Source organism: Pseudorasbora parva, chromosome 8 (genome assembly GCF_024679245.1).
Source record: "Pseudorasbora parva isolate DD20220531a chromosome 8, ASM2467924v1, whole genome shotgun sequence".
In the NCBI taxonomy this organism is placed as follows: Eukaryota; Metazoa; Chordata; class Actinopteri; order Cypriniformes; family Gobionidae; genus Pseudorasbora; species Pseudorasbora parva.
Window position 1 is genome coordinate 15,887,209 of NC_090179.1, and position 27,108 is coordinate 15,914,316.

General features: G+C 38.7%; 1 protein-coding gene and 3 non-coding genes across 5 annotated transcripts; 3 read left to right on the forward strand and 1 right to left on the reverse strand.

Moving 5' to 3' along the window:
* Positions 1 to 110: 110 nt before the first annotated feature.
* On the forward strand, positions 111 to 24,551 carry LOC137084189 (uncharacterized). 2 transcript variants are annotated; one of them, XM_067450205.1, is made up of 13 exons: positions 111 to 551; positions 3,232 to 3,645; positions 6,206 to 6,673; positions 9,221 to 9,664; positions 14,627 to 15,067; positions 15,224 to 15,481; positions 15,574 to 15,819; positions 15,952 to 16,197; positions 22,581 to 22,838; positions 22,951 to 23,256; positions 23,371 to 23,643; positions 23,737 to 23,820; positions 24,257 to 24,551. In XM_067450205.1, exons 1-13 carry the CDS (start codon positions 127 to 129, stop codon positions 24,321 to 24,323), a joined length of 3,930 nt encoding a protein of 1,309 aa, XP_067306306.1. In that variant the 5' UTR covers positions 111 to 126; the 3' UTR covers positions 24,324 to 24,551. The 2 variants fall into 2 exon arrangements, with proteins under 2 accessions (XP_067306306.1, XP_067306307.1); XM_067450206.1 differs by lacking the exon at positions 9,221 to 9,664.
* A 738-nt stretch (positions 24,552 to 25,289) lies between these two features.
* On the forward strand, positions 25,290 to 25,361 carry trnap-agg (transfer RNA proline (anticodon AGG)). The gene has a single exon. It is a non-coding gene; the product is annotated as a tRNA-Pro (tRNA).
* Positions 25,362 to 25,582: 221 nt separating this feature from the next.
* Positions 25,583 to 25,654, reverse strand: trnaw-cca (transfer RNA tryptophan (anticodon CCA)). The gene has a single exon. It is a non-coding gene; the product is annotated as a tRNA-Trp (tRNA).
* Positions 25,655 to 26,002: 348 nt separating this feature from the next.
* trnap-ugg (transfer RNA proline (anticodon UGG)) lies at positions 26,003 to 26,074 on the forward strand. The gene has a single exon. It is a non-coding gene; the product is annotated as a tRNA-Pro (tRNA).
* Positions 26,075 to 27,108: the final 1,034 nt, after the last annotated feature.

Genomic DNA, 27,108 nt, shown 5'->3' on the forward strand with positions numbered 1-27,108 from the left:
TGTGTGTGTGTGTGTGTGTGTGTGTGTGTGTGTGTGTGTGTGTGTGTGTGTGTGTGTGTGTGTGTGTGTGTGTGTGTGTGTGTGTGTGTGTGTGTGTTTCTCTACAGATTTTCTGACATTATCTACATGGAGAGAGAAGCTGCTGTGAAGTTTCTGCTGAATCTGTTTGTTTCAGCATCAGAGTTTGATGCAAATACAGAAGAAAATTACACTCAACTGTTAACATCTGTGTGCCGCTACACATCTTTCCCCTGTGGTGAAAACTATACTAACCGTCACTCTTATCAGTGTGATTTCCTGCTGGATCTGTGTTCACATGTGAAGGACTATGAGACTCAAACAGGCAGGAGTGTCCTTCCAGCATTACAGTCAGTTTATCAGTCTGCTCCTGCAGTCTGGAGAATAAAGCTCTCAAAGAGAAAGAGCTCCATCCTCCTAGAAGTGCTGAAACTCCAAACAGAGAAGAAACCAGTAAAGCTGAGAGACTGGACAGATGAAGAGAGTGAAGTGAGGGGATTCCTCCAGTGTCTGCCCTACATCTCACAGCTCAGGTCAGAGTTTTATGGGGAAATTCCACTCACAGTTTGATTCAGTTTATTTTAATGTTGTCATTTTATATGCATTAATTAATAATGTTGTTAGTTTAAATTAAATTAAAATATATTTATATCGGATGCATTAGTGACGGAAGCTTAATTTGTATTGTTCTAAAGTAGCTGAAGTTTTGGGCTGCATTTATACTGTCAGACAGATCCAGTGTTTTGATACTTTTCCATTGTTTTGTTTCTACTGTCCGCATTCACTTGAGATGGAACTGACTGCATTTACATTTATATTGATAAATTAATTAGATTAATATTGACCAATATTGAGCCAAAACACTTGTCTGGCTATCCCGACCAAGCTCAGTTTAAGACATTGGTCTGTGGAGTCTGCTCTGTATTTTCTACTGCACAATAGTGATGTGTCGTTCATGAATGATTCGTTCATTTTAAATGAATCTTTATTATGACTCGGGACTACCGAGTTGTCTCAGATAGTGATTCGTTCATTTTGTGTTGACCGCGCATGCGCATTATGAAACATATGGCCTCTGAATCAGCTCTGAATCTCCGAATGATTAGTTCTTTTGAGTCTCGGGTTTGAGTCTTTCGTTCTTCCTGTTAGTCCCATGCTGTGTGTGTGTGTGTGTGTATATATATATATATATATATATATATATATATATATATATATACAGTTGATTCAAAATTAGTCTAATTGAATTTGTGATGTTAGACTTGAATAGTCAGTATATTTCTCATATTTGTATATGTCTGATATTAACTGAGAATAGTATAAAATAAAATAAAAATAATAACTACGTGCTTTTTACTAAAAAGGTTGTGAACTAGTGTTCTATACGGCGACAAGTCATGTGACAAAAGAACGAACGACTCAAACCCGAGACTCGATCAAAAGAACTAATCTTTTCTGTTTCCTTTATTGACAGCATGGACTCTATGGGACTAACAGGAAGAACGAAAGACTCAAACCCGAAAGACTCGTAAAAACTAATCTTTTCTGTTTCCGTTATTGAAAGCATAGACTCTATGAGACTAACAGGAAGAACGAAAGACTCAAACCCGAAAGACTCGTAAGAACTAAACATTTTTGTTTCCGGACCTGTGTCACGCACGGTCCGGGCGGCCCAGCCCCCAGATCTGATCAGAGTCAGACACAGACGAGTCGACAGCTAACGTCTCGAGGAGCTCGAAGACACAAGAGGCGGAGAACAAACGTGATAAATATGAAGTTGCAAGAGAAAGAATGTTTTGGATCAGGAGGTGAGGTGAACAAACAGAGACTGCAATAGCCTGCCCTGACCCAACAACTAATCAATTAATTAAACATTTCATTTTCTTATAATTTGGCTTTGGTTGCTGTATCCTATAGTTTATTTTTATGTAGTTTTAAAATGTAATCAACATTTTCATAAGTACTAGATGTGTTGGGCTATTTAACATGTCATTTTGGTGAAATGAACGAAATGACTCGAAAAAAGATTCGTTCATTTTGCTGAACGAGACTCAAAGATCCGAGTCAGTAAAATGATCCGAACTTCCCACTACTACTGCACAAGAGGCGTGATCAACGAGCATTATTTGAATGACTCTGTACGCAATTGGACAGTCTTTCAACCAATCAGAGCACAAGAGGCATGAACAACGGGCAACTAGCCATCGTTTCTCTATCTGTCATCATGTTAAACCCGCCAATAGCGTACCAGGCGGATAAGTCAGTTTGTATTTGTTCCCTCAAAAGTGTAAAAGAAGCAGTAGAAATAAATGGACAGGTTTCCAGACTGAGTTGCAGGGCGAAATCAAATCGCCGGCAGATCAGGCTGTGTTTACCCAGTCTACCAAAACACACTAGAGCAGAAAAGTCATGAAACCAACATTTGTTTTCATGTCCATGCACTTGAAATGGGTCTTTACATGTTGTTTGAAATTATTTAATATTTTCACTCAGGTTCAATTTTAAATACAGTCATATATTCAAAAAGATTATTTTTAACCCACATTGTCACAATCACTCGGGTTAAATGCCACATCTCCTTTAAGGCTTGTCAGTAAACGGCTACTGTTATGATTAGGAGCCTGTGAACACGAGTTCCTCTATGGTCTTGGGTGACCTGCTCTCTTCTTCATGCCCTGTCATTGTTCACCTCTGCTGGACAGGTTACCAATATGATATGATTAAGAAGGCATTGTGTTGTTGAGGAGGTGAGATGAAAATATATAAATCATGGGGGGCATCTTGTATGTCAGAAGATTTAAAAAAAAAAAAAAGATTCCTCATTCCATAAATGCTTTATTGGTCAACAAACATAATACTGTGGCTGATTCACCAGAAAAGGGGAGAATTCTTCCCTACTAATTTCGACCGTAACCAGGGATGTAGGATTTAGAAGTCTCAAGTTTCATTCTTTATTTGCAGTTATGCACTCTTTTTGTTGTTTAAACCAGATTTTAACCAGTGTGGTTCCACTTGCCTGAATATTTTTATTTTATTTTGCCAGTAAAAATGCAATTCCACCACAGGGCAAAACTGACAACTAAAGATAATTATGAAAATATCTGTGCATCACCTTTCACTGTTTAATTACACTAACCTTGGGTATTATTTGACAAACTGTTTGATTATTTTTTTTTAAATCTTAGTCTCCTTTTGTTGTCTCTCTGACTGAAGATTTAGGAAACCACGGAGTAAAACAGCTGAATCGTGGGAGAAAGGAAAGAGATCATTCATACTGGATTTGTGTCTGCAAGCTGCTCTCCACCAGAAAGAGACAATAGAAGAAACTGTGGAGAAACTGCTGTCATCTGTGAATTATGAGAGATGTGATTTCCTGCTGGATCTGTGTTCACATGTGAAGGACTATGAGACTCAAACAGGCAGGAGTGTCCTACCAGCATTACAGTCAGTTTATCAGTCAGCTCCTGCAGTCTGGAGAATAAAGCTCTCAGAGAGAAAGAGCTCCATCCTCCTAGAAGTGCTGAAACTCCAAACAGAGAAGAAACCAGTAGAGCTGAGAGACTGGACAGATGAAGAGAGTGAAGTGAGGGGATTCCTCCAGTGTCTGCCCTACATCTCACAGCTCAGGTCAGAGTTTTATGGAGAACAGATCACTCATGTTTGATTTATTGTATTCAGTGCTCGCAGTAAAATGTATGAAATTAATCTATATGTTGGGTAGACCGTACAGTCCAACCAAAAATTGTTCAGACACCAGATATAATTTTTGCAACATGTCCTCCAACTAATATGCTTATATAGATCGTTTGTCACTTCCTTGAAATTTGACCCATAGGAGCGTTTACTAAAGTTGTGCTCCTACTGACAATAGGACACTTTCATTTCAAAGCATTTTTCCTTTTTTATTTGCAAAATATTTCAGGTTTTGCAAAGCTCAATTGGTAAAGCATTGCAATATACAACAACATGTGATCATGCGATCGTGAGTTCGATCTCAGGGAACACATGTGCTCATAAAGTGTGTATGCACTATAAATCTCTGGGTAGGTTTAGGGATGGGGTGGGGGTAGTTGTAGTTGTAAGTAAAAAAAATATAAAAAAAAAAAATATATATATATAAAAAAAAAAAAAAAAAAATATATATATATATATATATATATATATATATATATATATATATATATATATATATATATATATATATATATATATATATATATATATATATATATTTGCTAAATGGAAATAGGAAACATGGTGGTAAAAAGTCCATACATTGCATAAAAATTAATATGCAATTTGATTGGTAACGACAGTCAATTTTTTTTTTTTTTGGAGGACAGTTTGCATTTTTGATATTTAGTGGGTGCAGGACACTATAGTTCATTTAAGTGAGCCAGCGAGGATAACAGAATAAAGTAAACTGTGACATATTATACCTAAACATTCCTCATACAGTAGACTACCAGTAAAACTGATAAAAGTTTTCAACCAAAATGATTCAGACACTTTGACCTGACCAAGTTTTTCTTAAGTGTTTTTCTTTAATTGCTAATCCAGCATTTACACACAGACTGAACAAAATCAAGCATTGCTCTGTTATTGGTTTGACCTAAACTGGTATTATCTGATTGTCTTAAATTGAAAAGCTGACAGCTGATTGGCTGATCGTAATCCATTACATCCCTGTCTATCAAAGCTATCTGACATCATCACGATGAATTTGTTTTGACACAGTTTAACTCTGAGATCTTGTCATGTTGTATTATCATTTTATAAACTATAGTTAATAACCTGTTATAATGTGAGAAAATGTTGAAGGTGTCTGAATAAATGTTGGTTAGACAGTATATATGTGAACGTGAACTAGAATTAAAAACACTGAATTTAAGTGTGGTTTTGTCAACACCACAGCGGCCGATTACTTAAACTTCTTAAACTAGCCTTACAAGTTAGTCATCTCATTGATTTCTTAAAGTCTGATCATAACCGATTTAAACCAGTTACATATAAAGGTAGATTGGTGTCATTTGAATCTGAAAAGTAAGACTGATTATCCCTAACTCATTTCTGGTTGGTCAGTCTAGTTCTTATATCAGTCTTAGCGGCTCTGTTTATGACAGTCGTGCTGTAAGTCGATCTGTTGTTCAAATCCTTCTCTCACTCTTGTTCAGTCAGTCTATAGAGATTGATTTTGTTCATGTATTTCTATTACAGCAGCTTCATTCAGCTCACAGTGTGTTTATATATGCAGTTATAATCGAGCTACAGTCGTCATCTCTCTGTCCAAATATACACGACACAATACATCATCAAATACTGTCAGAGTTAAAAACATCACACATTACCCTTGACTTTAACAGTTAATACACAACGACGAGGACAATTGTAGTGTGATTAACATGCTGGATGAAGCCGAGATACAATCACATTATCTGTTTAATTCATCTTCAGAAACACCAAACCGACACAATTTCAACGGGACTAAAACAAATGTACATAATATTTTAAAATATTAATAATTGTTTTAGCCCAACTGAGATTGAATGTTTAAAGTGTGTGTGAATGTGATTACTGATGTGACGTAAAACACAAACAGCACTCGACTTTAATGGAGCTCTAGATGAAGTGTTTAGTGTCAGATCTCAAACACAGTGTAGAAACTGTCTGTCTGACGCAGGTTTACCTTCATATCAACTCAATATGAGCCAGTTACATGTATTTGAAATCAGTGGTTTAGGGATATTAATTTACTCAAACGTTGTGTTTTAATTTTGTTTAGATTCCAAAAGATAGAAACTATACAAAAATACTTTATTTATTAAATATTCAATTTAGGATTATATTTATAACACACAACTCTATACACAACCAGACAGTAAAACTGAAATATAAAGGGAATGAAGTTAAAACTGAATTGTTAAAAACAAATCAATCCGCCAACTTGCTTTTTATATTAACTTTTAATAATTTAATTCACTTTTTTCAGTATTTTATATTCTCCTACACTGGACAATAAAGTGATAATTGTGTGTGTGTGTGTGTGTGTGTGTGTGTGTGTGTGTGTGTGTGTGTGTGTGTGTGTGTGTGTGTGTGTGTGTGTGTGTGTGTGTGTGTGTGTGTGTGTGTGTGTGTGTGTGTGTGTGTGTGTGTGTGTGTGTGTGTGTGTGTGTGTGTTTCTCTACAGATTTTGTGACATCTACATAAAGAGAGAAGCTGCTGTGAAGTTTCTGCTGAATCTGTTTGTTTCAGCATCAGAGTTTGATGCAAATACAGAAGAAAATTACACTCAACTGTTAACATCTGTGTGCAGCTACACATCTTTCCCCTATGATGATGATGATGATGATGATGATGATGATGATGATGATGATACTGAGGCTCAGATTCATCAGTGTGATTTCCTGCTGGATCTGTGTTCACATGTGAAGGACTATGAGACTCAAACAGGCAGGAGTGTCCTTCCAGCATTACAGTCAGTTTATCAGTCAGCTCCTGCAGTCTGGATAGACCTCTCAGAGAGAAAGAGCTCCATCCTCCTAGAAGTGCTGAAACTCCAAACAGAGAAGAAACCAGTAGAGCTGAGAGACTGGACAGATGAAGAGAGTGAAGTGAGGGGATTCCTCCAGTGTCTGCCCTACATCTCACAGCTCAGGTCAGAGTTTTATGGGGAACAGATCACTCATGTTTGATTTATTGTATTCAGTGCTCACAGTAAAATGTATGAAATTAATCTATATGTTGGGTAGACCGTACAGTCCAAACTAAAATTATTCAGACACCAGATATCATTTTTGCAACATGTCCTCCAACTAATATGCTTATATAGATCGTTTGTCACTTCCTTGAAATTTGACCCATAGGAGCGTTTACTAAAGTTGTGCTCCTACTGACAATAGGACACTTTCATTTCAAAGCATTTTTCCTTTTTTATTTGCAAAATATTTCAGGTTTTGCAAAGCTCAATTGGTAAAGCATTGCAATATACAACAACATGTGATCATGCGATCGTGAGTTCGATCTCAGGGAACACATGTGCTCGTAAAGTGTGTATGCACTATAAATCTCTGGGTAGGTTTAGGGATGGGGTGGGGATAGTTGTAAGTAAAAAAAAAATATATATATATATATATAAATTTGCTAAATGGAAATAGGAAACATGGTGGTAAAAAGTCCGTACATTGCATAAAAATTAATATGCAATTTGATTGGTAACGACAGTCATTCGTCATTTCATGACGTCAGACGTAACACTACACTGTCATTATTTTCACGCCAGCTAGAGGGCGCATGACTTTAAAACGTAAATATAGGTCACAATAAGGTGCTTGAAAAACGACCTATAGTCTTTTTTTTTTTTTTTTGGAGGACAGTTTGCATTTTTGATATTTTTAGTGGGTGCAGGACACTATAGTTCATTTGTGTAAGTGAGCCAGTGAGGATAACAGAATAAAGTAAACTGTGACATATTATACCTAAACATTCCTCATACATTGGACTACCAGTAAAACTGATAAAAGTTTTCAACCAAAATGATTCAGACACTTTGACCTGACCAAGTTTTTCTTAAGTGTTTTTCTTTAATTGCTAATCCAGCATTTACACACAGACTGAACAAAATCAAGCATTGCTCTGTTATTGGTTTGACCTAAACTGGTATTATCTGATTGTCTTAAATTGAAAAGCTGACAGCTGATTGGCTGATCATGATCCATTACATCCCTTTCTATCAAAGCTATCTGACATCATCACGATGAATTTGTTTCGACACAGTTTAACTCTGAGATCTTGTCATGTTGTATTATCATTTTATAAACTATAGTTAATAACCTGTTATAATGTGAGAAAATGTTGAAGGTGTCTGAATAAATGTTGGTTAGACAGTATATATGTGAACGTGAACTAGAATTAAAAACACTGAATTGAAGTGTGGTTTTGTCAACACCACAGCGGCCGATTACTTAAACTTCTTAAACTAGTCTTACAAGTTAGTCATCTCATTGATTTCTTAAAGTCTGATCATAACCGATTTAAACCAGTTACATATAAAGGTAGATTGGTGTCATTTGAATCTGAAAAGTAAGACTGATTATCCCTAACTCATTTCTGGTTGGTCAGACTAGTTCTTATATCAGTCTTAGCGGCTCTGTTTATGACAGTCGTGCTGTAAGTCGATCTGTTGTTCAAATCCTTCCCTCACTCTTGTTCAGTGAGTCTATAGAGATTGATTTTGTTCATGTATTTCTATTACAGCAGCTTCATTCAGCTCACAGTGTGTTTATATATGCAGTTATAATCGAGCTACAGTCGTCATCTCTCTGTCCAAATATACACGACACAATACATCATCAAATACTGTCAGAGTTAAAAACATCACACATTACCCTTGACTTTAACAGTTAATACACAACGACGAGGACAATTGTAGTGTGATTAACATGCTGGATGAAGCCGAGATACAATCACATTATCTGTTTAATTCATCTTCAGAAACACCAAACCGACACAATTTCAACGGGACTAAAACAAATGTACATAATATTTTAAAAGATTAATAATTGTTTAGCGAAACTGAGATTGAATGTTTAAAGTGTGTGTGAATGTGATTACTGATGTGACGTAAAACACAAACAGCACTCGACTTTAATGGAGCTCTAGATGAAGTGTTTAGTGTCAGATCTCAAACACAGTGTAGAAACTGTCTGTCTGACGCAGGTTTACCTTCATATCAACTCAATATGAGCCAGTTACATGTGTTTGAAATCAGTGGTTTAGGGATATTAATTTACTCAAACGTTGTGTTTTAATTTTGTTTAGATTCCAAAAGATAGAAACTATACAAAAATACTTTATTTATTAAATATTCAATTTAGGATTATATCTATAACACACAACTCTATACACAACCAGACAGTAAAACTGAAATATAAAGGGAATGAAGTTAAAACTGAATTGTTGAAAACAAATCAATCCGCCAACTTGCTTTTTATATTAACTTTTAATAATTTAAGTCACTTTTTTCAGTATTTTATATTCTCCTACACTGGACAATAAAGTGATAATTGTGTGTGTGTGTGTGTGTGTGTGTGTGTGTGTGTGTGTGTGTGTGTGTGTGTGTGTGTGTGTGTGTGTGTGTGTGTGTGTGTGTGTGTGTGTGTGTGTGTGTGTGTGTGTGTGTGTGTGTGTGTGTGTTTCTCTACAGATTTTCTGACATTATCTACAAGAAGAGAGAAGCTGCTGTGAAGTTTCTGCTGAATCTGTTTGTTTCAGCATCAGAGTTTGATGCAAATACAGAAGAAAATTACACTCAACTGTTAACATCTGTGTGCAGCTACACATCTTTCCCCTGTGGTGAAAACTATACTAACCGTCGCTCTGATCAGTCTGATCTCCTGCTGGATCTGTGCTCACATGTGAAGGACTATGAGACTCAAACAGGCAGGAGTGTCCTTCCAGCATTACAGTCAGTTTATCAGTCAGCTCCTGCAGTCTGGAGAATAAAGCTCTCAGAGAGAAAGAGCTCCATCCTCCTAGAAGTGCTGAAACTCCAAACAGAGAAGAAACCAGTAGAGCTGAGAGGCTGGACAGATGAAGAGAGTGAAGTGAGGGGATTCCTCCAGTGTCTGCCCTACATCTCACGGCTCAGGTCAGAGTTTTATGGGGAACAGATCACTCATGTTTGATTTATTGTATTCAGTGCTCACAGTAAAATGTATGAAATTAATCTATATGTTGGGTAGACCGTACAGTCCAACCAAAAATTGTTCAGACACCAGATATAATTTTTGCAACATGTCCTCCAACTAATATGCTTATAAAGATCGTTTGTCACTTCCTTGAAATTTGACCCATAGGAGCGTTTACTAAAGTTGTGCTCCTACTGACAATAGGACACTTTCATTTCAAAGCATTTTTCCTTTTTTATTTGCAAAATATTTCAGGTTTTGCAAAGCTCAATTGTTAAAGCATTGCAATATACAACAACATGTGATCATGCGATCGTGAGTTCGATCTCAGGGAACACATGTGCTCGTAAAGTGTGTATGCACTATAAATCTCTGGGTAGGTTTAGGGATGGGGTGGGGATAGTTGTAAGTAAAAAAAATATATATATATATATTTGCTAAATGGAAATAGGAAACATGGTGGTAAAAAGTCCGTACATTGCATAAAAATTAATATGCAATTTGATTGGTAACGACAGTCATTCGTCATTTCATGACGTCAGACGTAACACTACACTGTCATTATTTTCACGCCAGCTAGAGGGCGCATGACTTTAAAACGTAAATATAGGTCACAATAAGGTGCTTGAAAAACGACCTATAGTCTTTTTTTTTTTTTTTTTTTGGAGGACAGTTTGCATTTTTGATATTTTTAGTGGGTGCAGGACACTATAGTTCATTTGTGTAAGTGAGCCAGTGAGGATAACAGAATAAAGTAAACTGTGACATATTATACCTAAACATTCCTCATACAGTGGACTACCAGTAAAACTGATAAAAGTTTTCTACCAAAATGATTCAGACACTTTGACCTGACCAAGTTTTTCTTAAGTGTTTTTCTTTAATTGCTAATCCAGCATTTACACACAGACTGAACAAAATCAAGCATTGCTCTGTTATTGGTTTGACCTAAACTGGTATTATCTGATTGTCTTAAATTGAAAAGCTGATAGCTGATTGGCTGATCGTGATCCATTACATACCTGTCTATCAAAGCTATCTGACTATGGGGCGCCGTTTGTAAAGCGGCTCACGCTGAAAATAACAGCATTTTGTCACATTTAGCTACAAACAATGTTTAAAAAAACTGGTATGGATTTTTGACGGTCACTTTTTAGCACATTTACAACAATATTTATCAACTTAGAGATATTTTAAATAGTTAAATCTAAATATTAAATGTTACAACTAAATATTAAATGTTAAATATAAATATAAATGTTAAATATAAATATAAATCTAAATGTTAAATCTAAATGTTAAATCTAAATGTTAAATCTAAATATAAATGTTAAATCTAAATGTTAAATCTAAAACTAAATGTTAAATCTAAATCTAAATGTTAAATCTAAATCTAAATGTTAAATCTAAATGTTAAATCTAAATGTTAAATCTAAATGTTAAATCTAAATGTTAAATCTAAATGTTAAATCTAAATGTTAAATCCAAATCTAAATGTTAAATCTAAATGTTAAATCCAAATCTAAATGTTAAATCTAAATGTTAAATCTAAATGTTAAATCTAAATATAAATGTTAAATCTAAATGTTAAATCTAAAACTAAATGTTAAATCTAAATGTTAAATCCAAATCTAAATGTTAAATCTAAATATTAAATCTAAATCTAAATGTTAAATCTAAATGTTAAATCTAAACGTTAAATCTAAATGTTGAATCTAAATTTAAATCTAAATGTTAAATCTAAATGTTAAATCTAAATCTAAATTTTTAATTTAAATGTTAAATCTAAATATCAATGTTAAATATAAATGTTAAATCTAAATCTAAATGTTAAATCTAAATGTTAAATCTAAATCTAAATCTAAATCTAAATGTTGAAGCTAAATGTTTCGGGTCAAACTAAATATTTAACTAATATGCAAATTCAAAATGCCGAGAACCGGAAGTGCCAAAATAAAAGCTCGAAGAGGTCAGTATAGCATCGTGTCAAATGACTAACGAATACAAATAATTGACTGGAAATTGACTCTTGGACATGGATTATCGTCATAATAACTACCTAAATAATAAACACTTTTGGAGATAATATTTATGGTCATAATAGCAGCCACGAGGGGTCTCACTTTGACTGAATGTTATGTACCGATGCTCTCGGCTAACGCCGAATCGTTGGACATCTTGAACGACAGCCGTACCTGGTCAGGGGCTGGCGGGGAAATGGGCTCTTGTGGCGTTTAAGCATGCGAAGGTGATAGAGAGTGATGGCATGATGAGTGAAGACATAACATTCAGTCAAAGTGAGACCCCTCGTGGCTGCTATTATGACTACAGGTCATCATAAGTCCCGCACTTTTCATAAAAGTGACACTAGCCTAACTTACTCTTCAAATACAGTTTCTCCAAAAGTGTTTATTATTTAGGTAGTTATTATGACGATAATCCATGTCCAAGAGTCAATTTCCAGTCAATTATTTGTATTCGTTAGTCATTTGACGATGCTATAAACACACACTGACCTCTTCGAGCTTTTATTTTGGCACTTCCGGTTCTCGGCATTTTGAATTTGCATATTAGTTAAATATTTAGTTTGACCCGAAACATTTAGCTTCAACATTTAGATTTAGATTTAGATTTAACATTTAGATTTAACATTTAGATTTAGATTTAACATTTATTTTTAACATTGATATTTAGATTTAACATTTAAATCAAAAATTTAGATTGAGATTTAACATTTAGATTTAACATTTAGATTTAGATTTAACATTTAGATTTAGATTTAACATTTAGATTTAGATTTAACATTTAGATTTAGATTTAACATTTAGATTTAGATTTAAAATTTAGATTTAACATTTAGATTTAACATTTGGATTTAGATTTAACATTTAGATTTAACATTTAGATTTAGATTTAACATTTAGATTTAACATTTAGATTTAGATTTAACATTTAGATTTAACATTTAGATTTAGATTTAACATTTAGATTTAACATTTAGATTTAGATTTAACATTTAGATTTAGATTTAACATTTAGATTTAACATTTAGATTTAGATTTAACATTTAAATTTAGATTTAACATTTAGATTTAACATTTAGATTTAGATTTAACATTTAGATTTAGATTTAACATTTAGATTTAACATTTAGATTTAACATTTAGATTTAACATTTAGATTTAACATTTAGATTTAGATTTAACATTTAGATTTAGATTTAACATTTAGATTTAACATTTAGATTTAACATTTAGATTTAGATTTAACATTTAGATTTAACATTTAGATTTAGATTTAACATTTAGATTTAGATTTAGCATTTAGATTTAACATTTAACATTTAGTTGTAACATTTAATATTTAGATTTAACTATTTAAAATATCTCTAAGTTGATAAATATTGTTGTAAATGTGCTAAAATGTGACCGTCAAAATTTCATACCAGTTTTTTAAACATTGTTTGTAGCTAAATGTGACAAAATGTTGCTGTTATTTTCAGCCTGAGACTCTTTACAAACGGCGCCCCATATCTGACATCATCACGATGAATTTGTTTCGACACAGTTTAACTCTGAGATCTTGTCATATCTAATAAATGTTGGTTAGACAGTATATATGTGAACGTGAACTAGAATTAAAAACACTGAATTGAAGTGTGGTTTTGTCAACCCCACAGCGGCCGATTACTTAAACTTCTTAAACTAGCCTTACAGGTTAGTCATCTCATTGATTTCTTAAAGTCTGATCATAACCGATTTAAACCAGTTACATATAAAGGTAGATTGGTGTCATTTGAATCTGAAAAGTAAGACTGATTATCCCTAACTCATTTCTGGTTGGTCAGTCTAGTTCTTATATCAGTCTTAGCGGCTCTGTTTATGACAGTCGTGCTGTAAGTCGATCTGTTGTTCAAATCCTTCTCTCACTCTTGTTCAGTCAGTCTATAGAGATTGATTTTGTTCATGTATTTCTATTACAGCAGCTTCATTCAGCTCACAGTGTGTTTATATATGCAGTTATAATCGAGCTACAGTCGTCATCTCTCTGTCCAAATATACATGACACAATACATCATCAAATACTGTCAGAGTTAAAAACATCACACATTACCCTTGACTTTAACAGTTAATACACAACGACGAGGACAATTGTAGTGTGATTAACATGCTGGATGAAGCCGAGATACAATCACATTATCTGTTTAATTCATCTTCAGAAACACCAAACCGACACAATTTCAACGGGACTAAAACAAATGTATATAATATTTTAAAAGATGAATAATTGTTTTAGCCCAACTGAGATTGAATGTTTAAAGTGTGTGTGAATGTGATTACTGATGTGACGTAAAACACAAACAGCACTCGACTTTAATGGAGCTCTAGATGAAGTGTTTAGTGTCAGATCTCAAACACAGTGTAGAAACTGTCTGTCTGACGCAGGTTTACCTTCATATCAACTCAATATGAGCCAGTTACATGTGTTTGAAATCAGTGGTTTAGGGATATTAATTTACTCAAACGTTGTGTTTTAATTTTGTTTAGATTCCAAAAGATAGAAACTATACAAAAATACTTTATTTATTAAATATTCAATTTAGGATTATATTTATAACACACAACTCTATACACAACCAGACAGTAAAACTGGAATATAAAGGGAATGAAGTTAAAACTGAATTGTTGAAAACAAATCAATCCGCCAACTTGCTTTTTATATTAACTTTTAATAATTTAAGTCACTTTTTTCAGTATTTTATATTCTCCTACACTGGACAATAAAGTGATAATTATGTGTGTGTGTGTGTGTGTGTGTGTGTGTGTGTGTGTGTGTGTGTGTGTGTGTGTGTGTGTGTGTGTGTGTGTGTGTGTGTGTGTGTGTGTGTGTGTGTGTGTGTGTGTGTGTGTGTTTCTCTACAGATTTTCTGACATTATCTACAGGAAGAGAGAAGCTGCTGTGAAGTTTCTGCTGAATCTGTTTGTTTCAGCATCAGAGTTTGATGCAAATACAGAAGAAAATTACACTCAACTGTTAACATCTGTGTGCAGCTACACATCTTTCCCCTGTGGTGAGAATAATTATGATACTCAGGCTCAGTGTGATTTCCTGCTGGATCTGTGGTCACATGTGAAGGACTATGAGACTCAAACAGGCAGGAGTGTCCTTCCAGCATTACAGTCAGTTTATCAGTCTGCTCCTGCAGTCTGGAGAATAAAGCTCTCAGAGAGAAAGAGCTCCATCCTCCTAGAAGTGCTGAAACTCCAAACAGAGAAGAAACCAGTAGAGCTGAGAGACTGGACAGATGAAGAGAGTGAAGTGAGGGGATTCCTCCAGTGTCTGCCCTACATCTCTGAGTTGAGGTCTGTGTTAAATACTTGCCTTTATATTTAACGTGAAATATATGAATTTTTAAATCATATATTGTTAACAGAGGTCAGTATGTTTGAATATTACCATGCCAGGATCATTTTATATAAATGTTTATCCTTTTTGTTCATTAATTCCTCGTCCTGTAGGGATGCTGAGCGGTTCATCCCTTCACTATGTAAAGTGTTTGGGCCCAGAGTGAAGGCAGATCAGGTCACTCCTCTGCTCCAGGCTTTAGACTTCACCATCACTCTGAGTGGAAAATTACCCAGCAGCACCTGCAGATCTGTGGGAAGAGTTCTGGGCCGTTCACCCTCAAAACTCAACCTGACTCTGAACACAAGCATCATCTCTCTGAGAGGACTCAAACTGCTCCTCAAACACATCACACACCTGCAGAAACTGAGGTTTGAGATTCATTACCTGCATTCATACCATAAATCATCCTGAACCCTACTCTGTGAATGTTCCTCATGATCTCTGACTTTATCTTTGACAGTCTGGAAGACAAACTGTTAGTGAAGATGTTCAGAGCGTTGAGGTCACTGAATGGTCCTCTTCCACTGACCACAGAGGAGTTTTCACTGCGCACGAAAGGCTCAAAGCGAAATCTCTCTCATATCCTGAGCAGCTTGACGTCTCTCCTGAAACTGTTGTCTGTCCAGTGTTTGGATCTTACGGAGTTTAAATCAGACGCTCTGTCTCTCACGGCTCTGTTGGGTCTCCAGGAACCTCTGACTATCAGGTCTGTGTTCAACTCAGTTTGTCCAGTTGTGTGAGTAAATCAACCTGTTTAACGAACTGACAACTCCTGTGTGTGTGTGTGTGTGCGTGTGTGTGTGTGTGTGTGTGTGTATGTGTGTGTGTGTGTGTTCAGGTTCTCTAAAGAGACTCTTCAGCAGCTGGTTTCACTGGTGTATGAAGCTCAGGATGATGAACTGACATGCTCTTTCCTAAAGAAGGCGTCTAAGGATCTGACTTCCTGCTCACTGACCTGGGATGTTATTCATTATCTGCTGCAACATCAAGATCTGAATCTGAAGTTGGACTTTAGAAAGAGTAAAATCACCCATGAAAACATCAGAGAACTTCTGCTGGTGTTAGACAGAATCCAGCTGAAAAGGTAAAAGAATCTCTCAAGGATAGAGCGGTTCAGTTTGCAAGACTGTGGTCGGTTTTACTGAACCGCTCTATTTTAACCGCTCTAGAATTTATGTTTTAATCATGAGTTTTGGAATTTCAAATACTATCTAAACCTCATTTCACTTGATTTATAAGTAAAATAACATCTTGAATATACGTTCCTGTTATGTTTTACAACATAGATTACAGTCATGCTTCAAAAGTGAGTTCTTAAACCATTTTGCTCTTCAAAATCAGATGTTGCTATAAGAACTAGTTATCATTATGTAGGTTAGTTAACGTACTCGGTTACTTTCGTAACCTCGGTTCCCTGAGAGAGAGGAACGAGTATTACGTATGGGAAAAACTCCTTTTCTCGAGAATGTGAAGCAAAACTTTTAATAAAGGTATCTATGTAAAGCGCAGTGAGCTGCACGGCCATAGCCCAGCGCGAGGAGCGCTCTGATTGGCCGGGCTGCGGCAACTGCAGGAACCTATGGTGAGGCGGCTGAGAGGAACGAACCAATGGGGGGCGTTCCAGAAGCCCGCCGAAAAAGGTGCTTATATTTGCATACAGGAGGCTATATAAGACCCTAATTCGCCATAGGTGTCAGGTTTTAAGATCGACTGAAGCGATACCTGAGAAGCATAAACACGGCACGGAACGTAATACTCGTTCCTCTCTCTCAGGGAACCGAGGTTACGAAAGTAACCGAGTACGTTCCCTTTCGAGAGAGGTTCCTCGTATTACGTATGGGAACACAATGTAAAGCACCGTGTGTGCTGACTGACCCAGTATACCCAAAGCACATGTTATAAACCCCCGAGACACCGACAGAGGCGGCTTATAAGGGGAATGATGAACCGGAAGAGTCGGTTCGTTTGAACAGCTGATCGGACATAGTCGGATCTTATGATGAATGAATAGTGCTTAAGGACTAATGTGTACAGGCCAAAATGTAAGGCAATCTGTTTGCCAGGGTCAAGATAGAGCCTAGATGGAGAGAAGCCCTGCTTGTAGAGCTGGAACCTCCAACTTGTAGAATCTGATAAAAGTGGACCGAGAGGCCCAGCCTGCCGCCGCACAGATATCTTCCAAAGAAATGCCACACGACCAAGCCCAAGATGAGGCCATGCCTCTAGAGGAGTGGGCTTAAATGCCTGTAGGACAGGTTAGGTCCTGGACCTATATGCTAGTGGGACTGCATCCACTATCCAGTGTGAGAGACTGTTTCATGACAGCACAAACTTTAGTGCGGCCACCGAAGCAATGAAGAGCTGATCCGACTGCCTGAAGGGGGCGGAGCGCTCTAGATAAAATCTCAATGCTCTGACTGGGCAGAATAGGTTTGCGTCTTATTCTCTCTGAGACGCGGGTTAAGCAGTGCAAAGACCTGCATACTGAAGGGGTTGATAGCACTTTCAGCATAAAACCATGCCTCGGTTTGAGCACAACCTTGAAGTTGCTGGACCCAAACTCAAGACAGGAAGGGCTCACGGAGAGTGCAGGTAAGCCACCCACTCGGTTAACCGAGGCCACAGCCAGCAGAAAAACGGTTTTGAGTGATATGTGCTTCAAGCTCGTGTTCTGAAGTGGTTAGGAGGGGGAACCCTTCACGGCCTCCAAAACCATGGCGAGGTCCCAAATAGGGACCGAGGTAGGGGCAAGGCGGGCTGAATCTCCTGGCCCCTTTAAGAAAACACACAATAAGATCACTTTTCCCTAGTGAATGTGCCGCGATAGGAGCGTGGCTAGCTGCTATGGCGGAGACACACACCCCGAGTATGGAGGGGGGACGACCCGCATCCATTAGCTCTTGGAGAAAGCGAGCGGTTCCGCCAGTTCGCATGAGTGTGCGTCGATGTTTCGCGTAGCACATTGGTTAGAAAACCACTGACCACTTCAAAGCAGAGCTGCCAGATAGCAGGGGCTCTAGCTTCCGAAATAGTGTTCATAACTTGTCAGAGAGGTTCCCGGATACCGTTGATGGGCCATACGTGGAGGGCCCACAGCTCGGGATTGGGATGCCAGACCTTCCCTTTCATTGGCAGAATAGGCATGGGGCTGTGTCTGACAGCTGAAACAGTATGGAGAACCATGTGCGGTTCTTCCAAAGTGGGGCTATTAAAAAGCACAGGCTGCAGCTGGATCGCGATCGGAGGGAACATATAGAGGGAGTCTGGGCCAACATGGGCCAGGGCATCCCTGCGTTTGCAGAAAAAATATTGGGCAGCGTGTGCTGTGCAAGCTGAATTGTTTGCGGGTAAAGGGACCATCCCCCTGGGGACATGGGTCCTCTGGATAACATGTCCGGACCCTGATTCAGAATACCTGGCACGTAAGCCGCCCTTAGGGAGCTCAGATTGTGCTCTGCCCATAAAAGGAGATGCTTAGCCATGCAGTGAACAGAGTCTGATCTCGGCTGCCCTAGCGATTTTATGTACATTATCAAGACGTGGTGGTTCTTATGCCGTAAGTCTTGAGTCTATGACAATGACTGTACTGATAAGCCTGCCCCTCGAAGGCGAATCTCAAGAATGGCCTGTAGTGGGGGTGGGGGGTTATCGTAACGTGAAGTATGCGTTTTTCAGATCTATTGAGAAAACCCAATCCCCGGGGCGAATGTGCGCGAGGATTTGTTTCACCGTCAGCACCTTGAAACGAGCGTGTCATAAGTGCTTTGTTCAGATGCCTGGAAAATGGGCCTGAGACCGCCACCCATTTTCGGCATGAGGAATTAGCGACAGTAAAAACCTGACTCGCTAGCGTCGGGTGTACTGTTTTCGCCGCTCTCTCCTTTAACAGTCTCAATGCCTCAGCGAGAAGCACGTGACTGACACTGCTTCTTACAGAGGGCTCGACCACGGCTTGAATCGCGGGGTCTGCGAGCAAAACTGTAGCGAGAACCTCGTTTTATATGTTCAACACCCAATATTATATACCAGGAATGGCCTGCCAGGCCTGGGCTCGTAAAGCCAGGGGTTGAATTAGATTCGGGGGCTGGCCGCTTAGTAATAGGGGCCTGTTAGCCGGGTTGCTTGTGCTGTAACACTGCTTGTAACACTGTGGGGATAGTGTTAGTTTTGGCGGTGCAGGCTTTGCAGTGGGCGCACGCCTCACATTTATATTGTGTGTGCGAGAGTGAACTTTGTGAAAAGTGCTTGGGTGCAGGAGTGCAGACTGTAAAGTGGGCACATTTCCTACATAGAAAGCTCTTTTGTGTGTAGTGTAAACAATGTGCAGTGGCGCACAACCTACGTAGAATACCCACGGTGCAAACCAGTGAGCAAATCCACAGGGGTAAACGCACACAGCATTAGTGTGCAGACGAGCGTGTTTAACACAGGCTAGTTGACTGCAATATTTCATCTCCAGTCACTTAACTTAAGGAAACTGGGAGAATGTAAGGAAGTGCGGGTGGTATGTGAGCCATTCCACAATGCCGTTATGCTCTAGTCTAGACTGAAAGCGCGCATGCAGACAAGCGTGTTTGACCACAGGCTAGTTGACTGCAATAAGGCTAGTTGACTTTATATGGTGTAATCCGGCCGCGGCGGGATTTATTTGTGATTTTGTGAGGCTGAATTAACAGTGCTTATGTAGGGGTGCACACTGTGTAGTGGACACTTTGTCTACAGTGTAAAAACCTTTCCAGCCGCCTGAATAAAGGGGACTGGAAGTGATAGAGTGAAAAAAGGGCTTAGCTTGGCAGCCATTTTCCGACGCCCTTATGCTCTGACAGTGAGCGCGTGCTATGACGTAAGCCGCGCTCTAGTCAGCAACGCGCTGTGGAAGGGGCGCGCGCTATCATGACAAGGCAGCCATTACAACTTCCTTGGCAGTAAGCGCGCGCTGCAGCGACATTGTTCTTGACATACCCAACAGCCCGAGCTCGCTCGTCTAACTTACTCTAGTATTCTCTGTCCGCAGCGCTTCAGCACGGCGGCGGTAGAATGAGCACGGCGAGAGCTTCGGCTCGAGTTAGTTTATTCACTCTAGTATTCTCTGTCCGCGGCGACAGCGCGACTGAACGAGAATTGGAAGCGTGAGGAAAAACTCTGTCCGCGGCGCTTCTAGCACGGCGAGAGCTTCGGCTCGAGTTAGTTTATTCACTCTAGTATTCTCTGTCCGCGGCGATAGAGCGACAGGACGAGAGAATTGGAAGCGTGAGGTAAAACTCTGTCCGCGGCGCTTCTAGCACGGCGAGAGCTTCGGCTCGAGTTTGTTTATTCACTCTATTATTCTCTGTCCGCGGCGATAGAGCGACAGGACGAGAGAATTGGAAGCGTGAGGTAAAACTCTGTCCGCGGCGCTTCTAGCACGGCGAGAGCTTCGGCTCGAGTTTGTTTATTCACTCTAGTATTCTCTGTCCGCGGCGATAGAGCAACAGGACGAGAGAATTGGAAGCGTGAGGTAAAACTCTGTCCGCGGCGCTTCTAGCACGGCGAGAGCTTCGGCTCGAGTTTGTTTATTCACTCTAGTATTCTCTGTCCGCGGCGATAGAGCGACAGGACGAGAGAATTGGAAGCGTGAGGAAAAACTCTGTCCGCAGCGCTTCTAGCACGGTGAGAGCTTCGGCTCGAGTTCGTTTATTCACTCTATTATTCTCTGTCCGCGGCGATAGAGCGACAGGACGAGAGAATTGGAAGCGTGAGGTAAAACTCTGTCCGCGGCGCTTCTAGCACGGCGAGAGCTTCGGCTCGAGTTTGTTTATTCACTCTAGTATTCTCTGTCCGCGGCGATAGAGCGACAGGACGAGAGAATTGGAAGCGTGAGGTAAAACTCTGTCCGCGGCGCTTCTAGCACGGCGAGAGCTTCGGCTCGAGTTTGTTTATTCACTCTAGTATTCTCTGTCCGCGGCGATAGAGCGACAGGACGAGAGAATTGGAAGCGTGAGGAAAAACTCTGTCCGCGGCGCTTCTAGCACGGCGAGAGCTTCGGCTCGAGTTTGTTTATTCACTCTAGTATTCTCTGTCCGCGGCGATATCGCGACTGAACCAGAGAAGAGGAAGACTGAGGAAAAACTCCGTCTGTCCGCGGCGCCTCCTCAGCGCGACGGTATAGTGACGAGAGCTTCGGCTCGAGTTCGCCTATTCACTCTAGTATTCTCTGTCCGCGGCTGTAGCGCGACGGAATGAGAGAAGAGTGGGAACAACTCTGTGGCAGCGGCGGAAGAAGAGCCGCGGCGGCGGCAGAGTGAAGAGAGCTTCGGCTTGAGTGTGCTCATGTCCTCTAACATTCTCTCTTTCCGCGGCGCTATTCAGCGCGACGGGACGAGAGCAGAGGGAGAGTGAGAAGAGCTCCGTCTTTCCGCGGCGCTTAACGACGCGGCGGAACGAGAGAGTCCTCGAGTAGAACAAGCCTGTAAGCTCTAGAAGTGGCGTTGCAGCGGCAACACACACACAAACACATATAACACTCAACATAGACACAGTTTAAAGGATATATAACGCCGGATGGCGTAGCTGGAACGGCAGAGAAGGCGGAGAGGGAGTCCGTCGTCCTCAGCTGCAGGTTCCGCTGGTGCCTTTTCAACGGCGGTGCTTCTTCCGGAGACCAGCGAAGGTATCGCTGAAGGAGATAAAATCTGACACCTATGGCGAATTAGGGTCTTATATAGCCTCCTGTATGCAAATATAAGCACCTTTTTCAGCGGGCTTCTGGAACGCCCCCCATTGGTTCGTTCCTCTCAGCCGCCTCACCATAGGTTCCTGCAGTTGCCGCAGCCCGGCCAATCAGAGCGCTCCTCGCGCTGGGCTATGGCCGTGCAGCTCACTGCGCTTTACATAGATACCTTTATTAAAAGTTTTGCTTCACATTCTCGAGAAAAGGAGTTTTTCCCATACGTAATACGAGGAACCTCTCTCGAAAGGGAACTAAAACTTAACATAAAAACACTCATTTGAGGTCAGACTACGTAATTTATATTGTAGAAACAAACTTAATTTTTACTCATAAATTGAAGATTGCTATTCAAAACACTGAACATAACGAAGGACACATGAAACCAAAATACAAAGCATAAACATTTATTTAGATCACAAAACTAACCATAACACAAAGAAAACGTGTGTCATAACAATAAAATAAACTAGCAATTTTCAGTACAAGTAACAAAATATAACAAACAACTCTAAAGTAGTGGTGAGGCAACACATATTACCAAAGACACGCTTAAGAAATAACCCCCAAAAAAGATGAAACAATACGACACAAAACAGAGCTTGTTTGCTGGTGATCTCTAATATAGTTAATCAGCAACGCATGCAACGACACACAGGTTCATAAGACAGACCTAGACAATCAACCTCAGACAGAGAGAGAATGGCAGAGTCATACGTGTGAATAAAGTAGATTTTACTGAGTGTTCTTGTTCTCCACAGGTTGAGCCCCAGCTTTACTCTGTCCATCATTATGGAGATTTACGAGACTGGTTTACCTCAGTATGTGTCCAGTCTGATGAGTTCAGCAGGAAATGACATCAACCTGAGCGGCAGAGCGTTGGACTCTGTTGACTGCGCTGCCCTGCGCTTCACTCTAGAGCGCTGCGACTCGGTCAAACTCAATCTGCTCTGGACCTCCATACCAGAGGAGGAGCTGGAGAGCTTTCTGCCTTTGCTCAGCAGAGTCACACTACTCAGGTTTACCGATTTAACTGCAGAGATATCATGACATACAGCTGCTCTTTTGGTCAAGAATCTCTCTGTTAACATTACGTGTGTGTGTGTGTGTGTGTTTGTGTTTGTGTGTTAGTGTTGACAGGCTGCTGCTGCTGAAGATGCTTCATTGCTGCAGTTCCTCTGATCTCCAGCAGGAGGCGGCAGCTCTTCTTCTCTCTGCTCTTCACAACAGACTGGACTTCTCCTGCTGCTCTGCTCTGGATTTAACAGACACACTGGAAAATCAAGAACATTTGAAACTCACCGATAAAGACTGTAGAATAATCTCATCTGTGCTTCAGAAAACCCAAAGTGTTGTGAAGTTGAATTTACAGGACTGTGTGATCTCTGATACGGCCCTGAAACAACTTTGGCCAATCCTGCCTCAAGTCCAGCTGAGGTGAGAAATCTGACAGAGTGTTTCATTACTGATATGACATTGTGTTCATTTATCTTCATTTACACTCCCTGTGTGTTATTCTCATGTGTGTTGTGTTGTTCTCCCTCTCTTCAGCTGTGGTAAAGCTCTGCTGCTCCAGTTTCTGGCTTGTGTTAGTAAAGTTAGATCTCAGAGAAGCTCTTCTAGGAGGACTGAGGCTCTTTCACAGGCCTTGGGAGGAGAGATGGACCTCAGTCACACTCAGATGGACCAGAGCGCTTGTGAACATCTGGCGCTGTTTCTGGAATATTCTGAAGGGCTGACAGAACTGGATCTCAGTCACTGCAAACTCACCGATCTCTGCATGAAGCCGCTGCTGCCGCATCTGCACAAGACTCAGACTCTGGAGTGAGTTACAGACACACTCAGGAATAGAGAAACACAATGACACGCATGTTTATTTCTGCTGTTTTATTGTTTCCGTCTCATTTCTTCTTATAGTCTGAGTCACAATAATATCACAGATGAATCAGCGGAGAGAATCCACAGCGTCGTCTCCACTCACAGCAACATTCAGACTGTACGGTACGTGTGTGAGATCTGTTTCATTACTGTAGGTTTATTAATAACCCTCTATGAGCCACATTTATTAATAAAACAGTAGTTTAAGTGATTTAACTAAACAAATCATAAATCATTTTGATTTCTGTAATCTGACTGAATTAATTGTTTAATTACAATATTTTTTTGCAAGCAATAGATCCGTTGTTGAAGGGCCACATGATATGCATTTGTGAAGTATTTAATTATGATTAATGATTTTTTAAATATAAAAAATGCTTATTTAAAATGACTTGTCATACATTTCAGTGGTTTATTGTATAATCCATATTTTATGCAAAGCTTAGCAAATACATTTTAATGATATACTTTATGATGAATACTACTTCAGCTGACATCAGTTGTCTTTTTTTGTCATCAGATGACTTTGTCTTTATTGCGGTACATTTTGTGTTTGCAGACTGTTCGGAAACAAAGTCAGTGACAGAAAGCGGTTCATCGGAGACAAACGATTTGAGATCTGGTGAAGATCCTGGACCATAACATGATGATTCATCATTAAGAGGATTTTTTGTAAATCACTTAATTCCTGATTGAACAAACTGACAATCACTTAGTTTGCAAAGCAATATACATCTGTATAGTAGTTTATATTTTTGATTATTTTGAAAGGAGTTTCTTTATATATTTAATGTAGTCTGGTTAATTTGAACTAAAATATGTTATGTTTCCATGTTCTAGCCTGTATGTTATCATTTATCATTTGTATTCCACGTTATAAGTCACTTTTAATACAAAAGTCTGCTACATGAATAATATTAAATATTTTTCTACAGTCTGTTTTAGCCTATATGTTATCATTGTAAGTTATCATTGTACAAGTAACTTTGAATAGATTCTGCTGAGTAAATGTAAAAATGATTAATGGTCTATTTTAATATATTTGAGCTGTGGTGTATGTTATGGTTATCATATCACAAAGTAAAATGTATAGCAACCTAAGCGAAAACATACATACCTTATAATTTTGTTTCATCATATCTTCATCTTGTTATCTCTATATTTGCTCATTATTATAGGCTAAATGTTCATTTACTTGATACGGGTTACCACTTCATTACTCTACCTAATCTTGTTGTCTTCATTCACAAATAGATAAGAAGAGGTTTCCTTTGAAAGATTTTCATTACATGTTATTCATAATTAGTAATTTTCCGTTGATATTGCTTCGGTATAACAGCACTTGATGAATTAATGTTAGTGCTGGTGAGAGTAAGTCAGATTGATAACATTCAATAAACTCTGATGATGTTGTTAACGTCACTTCGTCTCCTGTGTTCTTCTCTTCCCCTACTTTTGTCTGCGGTTATTGGCCGCCTGGTAGAAAATATTAAAAAAAATTTTTACATATAATATACAATATTGAGTGCAAAAAGGTCTAATGAACACGGTTTTTAACATGACTAGGTGATCTAAAGCACGAAGTTCCGTCTGGCTCGTTGGTCTAGGGGTATGATTCTCGCTTAGGGTGCGAGAGGTCCCGGGTTCAAATCCCGGACGAGCCCTTCCGTTTTTTCAAAGTAACGAATTGTTTGTACTGAACACAGTCGCAAAACGTAACCGTCAATCATTTTTTTTATATATATATATATATATATATATATATGGCATAGATGTAGTGGTTATTGAACTAATTAGCACTGCTGTCAGGTGGACGTAATGTACTTTATCCGAATAAAGTGTTAAAATGTTAGCGAGCTATAATTGACGTTGAAATGCAAAACTTTGACCCCGACGTGATTTGAACACGCAACCTTCTGATCTGGAGTCAGACGCGCTACCGTTGCGCCACGAGGTCTCACTATAAATCAAGTAATAGAATTTATAAAGGAGTTAAACATACAGCTAAAGTTAAAATTACATATATAAATCAAATCTATAATTGAATCATATGCAAATACAGGCAAGATGTTCAAATGTGGAACTTACAATTTACAAATGTATCTAAACCGCAGATAATGTTACCAAATTTGATATATTCGATTATTACATTGTTGGTTCAGATAACTATTATTTAGTATATAATGTTCTATAAAAATAATGTTGAATAAATAAGAAAATATCAGTCCCAAAAACAATTGGTTTACGTTAGCGGTTTTCCACGCATCATTGAAATAGTTAAGACACGTTTCTAGTGTATAAGTCTGGCTCGTTGGTCTAGGGGTATGATTCTCGCTTTGGGTGCGAGAGGTCCCGGGTTCAAATCCCGGACGAGCCCTTCCTTTTTATTTCTTTTTCGGTGAATTTGCAGACAAGCATTCGGCAATCGAATTTGTACATTCGCTGCGCGCTTGTGGTCCGAATGAGAAAGTATTTGTTTATTACATGTTGCTGTCATATCTTCCAGACTCTCCGCCATTGAATAGTTAACCCTATGGCATGGTGTTGCCCTCAGGCAAAAAAACTACCTTTTTGGACCTCACACTGCCTCTTTAACTTTTTAAAAATATTTTTAAAAATATTTAATATCACCTGACATGTCTGTTCAATAAAATGAGGGGCTGAAGTGGGTGTGACTTTTTGTTTGGGGGTGTAGTCAGGGGGCCAATTCTGAAAAGGGCTTCCGTTAAGACTTTTGTGGACATGTTTTGGTACAAGCTATCACCCTATTTTTTTTGTTAGAAGACATCCATAGGTACGATATTAGTGTGGTTGTCAAGCTGAATTTTTTTTGTGTGTGATTTGGCGATTTTTTTGGTTTCCTGCTCAGCTCGACATACCAACGATAAATGTTGAATATCTTCACAACCACAAGGACCATATACATAAAAATGGTATCAAATGAAAGCTAACACTCATGGGATGTCTGCTGAAGTGAAAACATTAACATTTATTGTACAGTATAAGAGAAAACAGAACTAGAACATCAAAAAAACAATCTCCGCCTAAAGAGAACCAGTTTTCAAAGTGAATATCAGCTTGGAAACATAACATAGTATCCCAAAACCTTTATCAATCAGTACCCCTATCTATGGGAATGAGTCAAGCCAAGTTTAAAGGTTGTAGGAAGAGAGTGCAATGTTACACAAGTTTTAATACTTTAATGTCTAAGCGGAAATGTAGAAGTGTAGATAGTGATATATGGTGCTATTTGACTTCATTAATGTACAGTGGTGTAAAACAAATTATATTTCATTGACATATCACTGTAGTTATTAATTCCATCCTAAAAACTGCTCTCTCACTTCTTTGGGGTTAGGGGTTAGTAACTAGTAGCTAGTTAGTAGTAATAACTATGAAATTGTCAGGAGG

What these genes read in the sequence shown, in the direction of transcription:
- LOC137084189 (XM_067450205.1), top strand. Translation starts at nt 127, where the DNA reads ATGGAGAGAGAAGCTGCTGTGAAGTTTCTGCTGAATCTGTTTGTTTCA. An exon ending in CCCTACATCTCACAGCTCAG is followed by an intron (nt 552 to 3,231) that starts GTCAGAGTTTTA and finishes CTCTGACTGAAG; the next exon opens with ATTTAGGAAACCACGGAGTA. An exon ending in CAGGAACCTCTGACTATCAG is followed by an intron (nt 15,820 to 15,951) that starts GTCTGTGTTCAA and finishes GTGTGTGTTCAG; the next exon opens with GTTCTCTAAAGAGACTCTTC.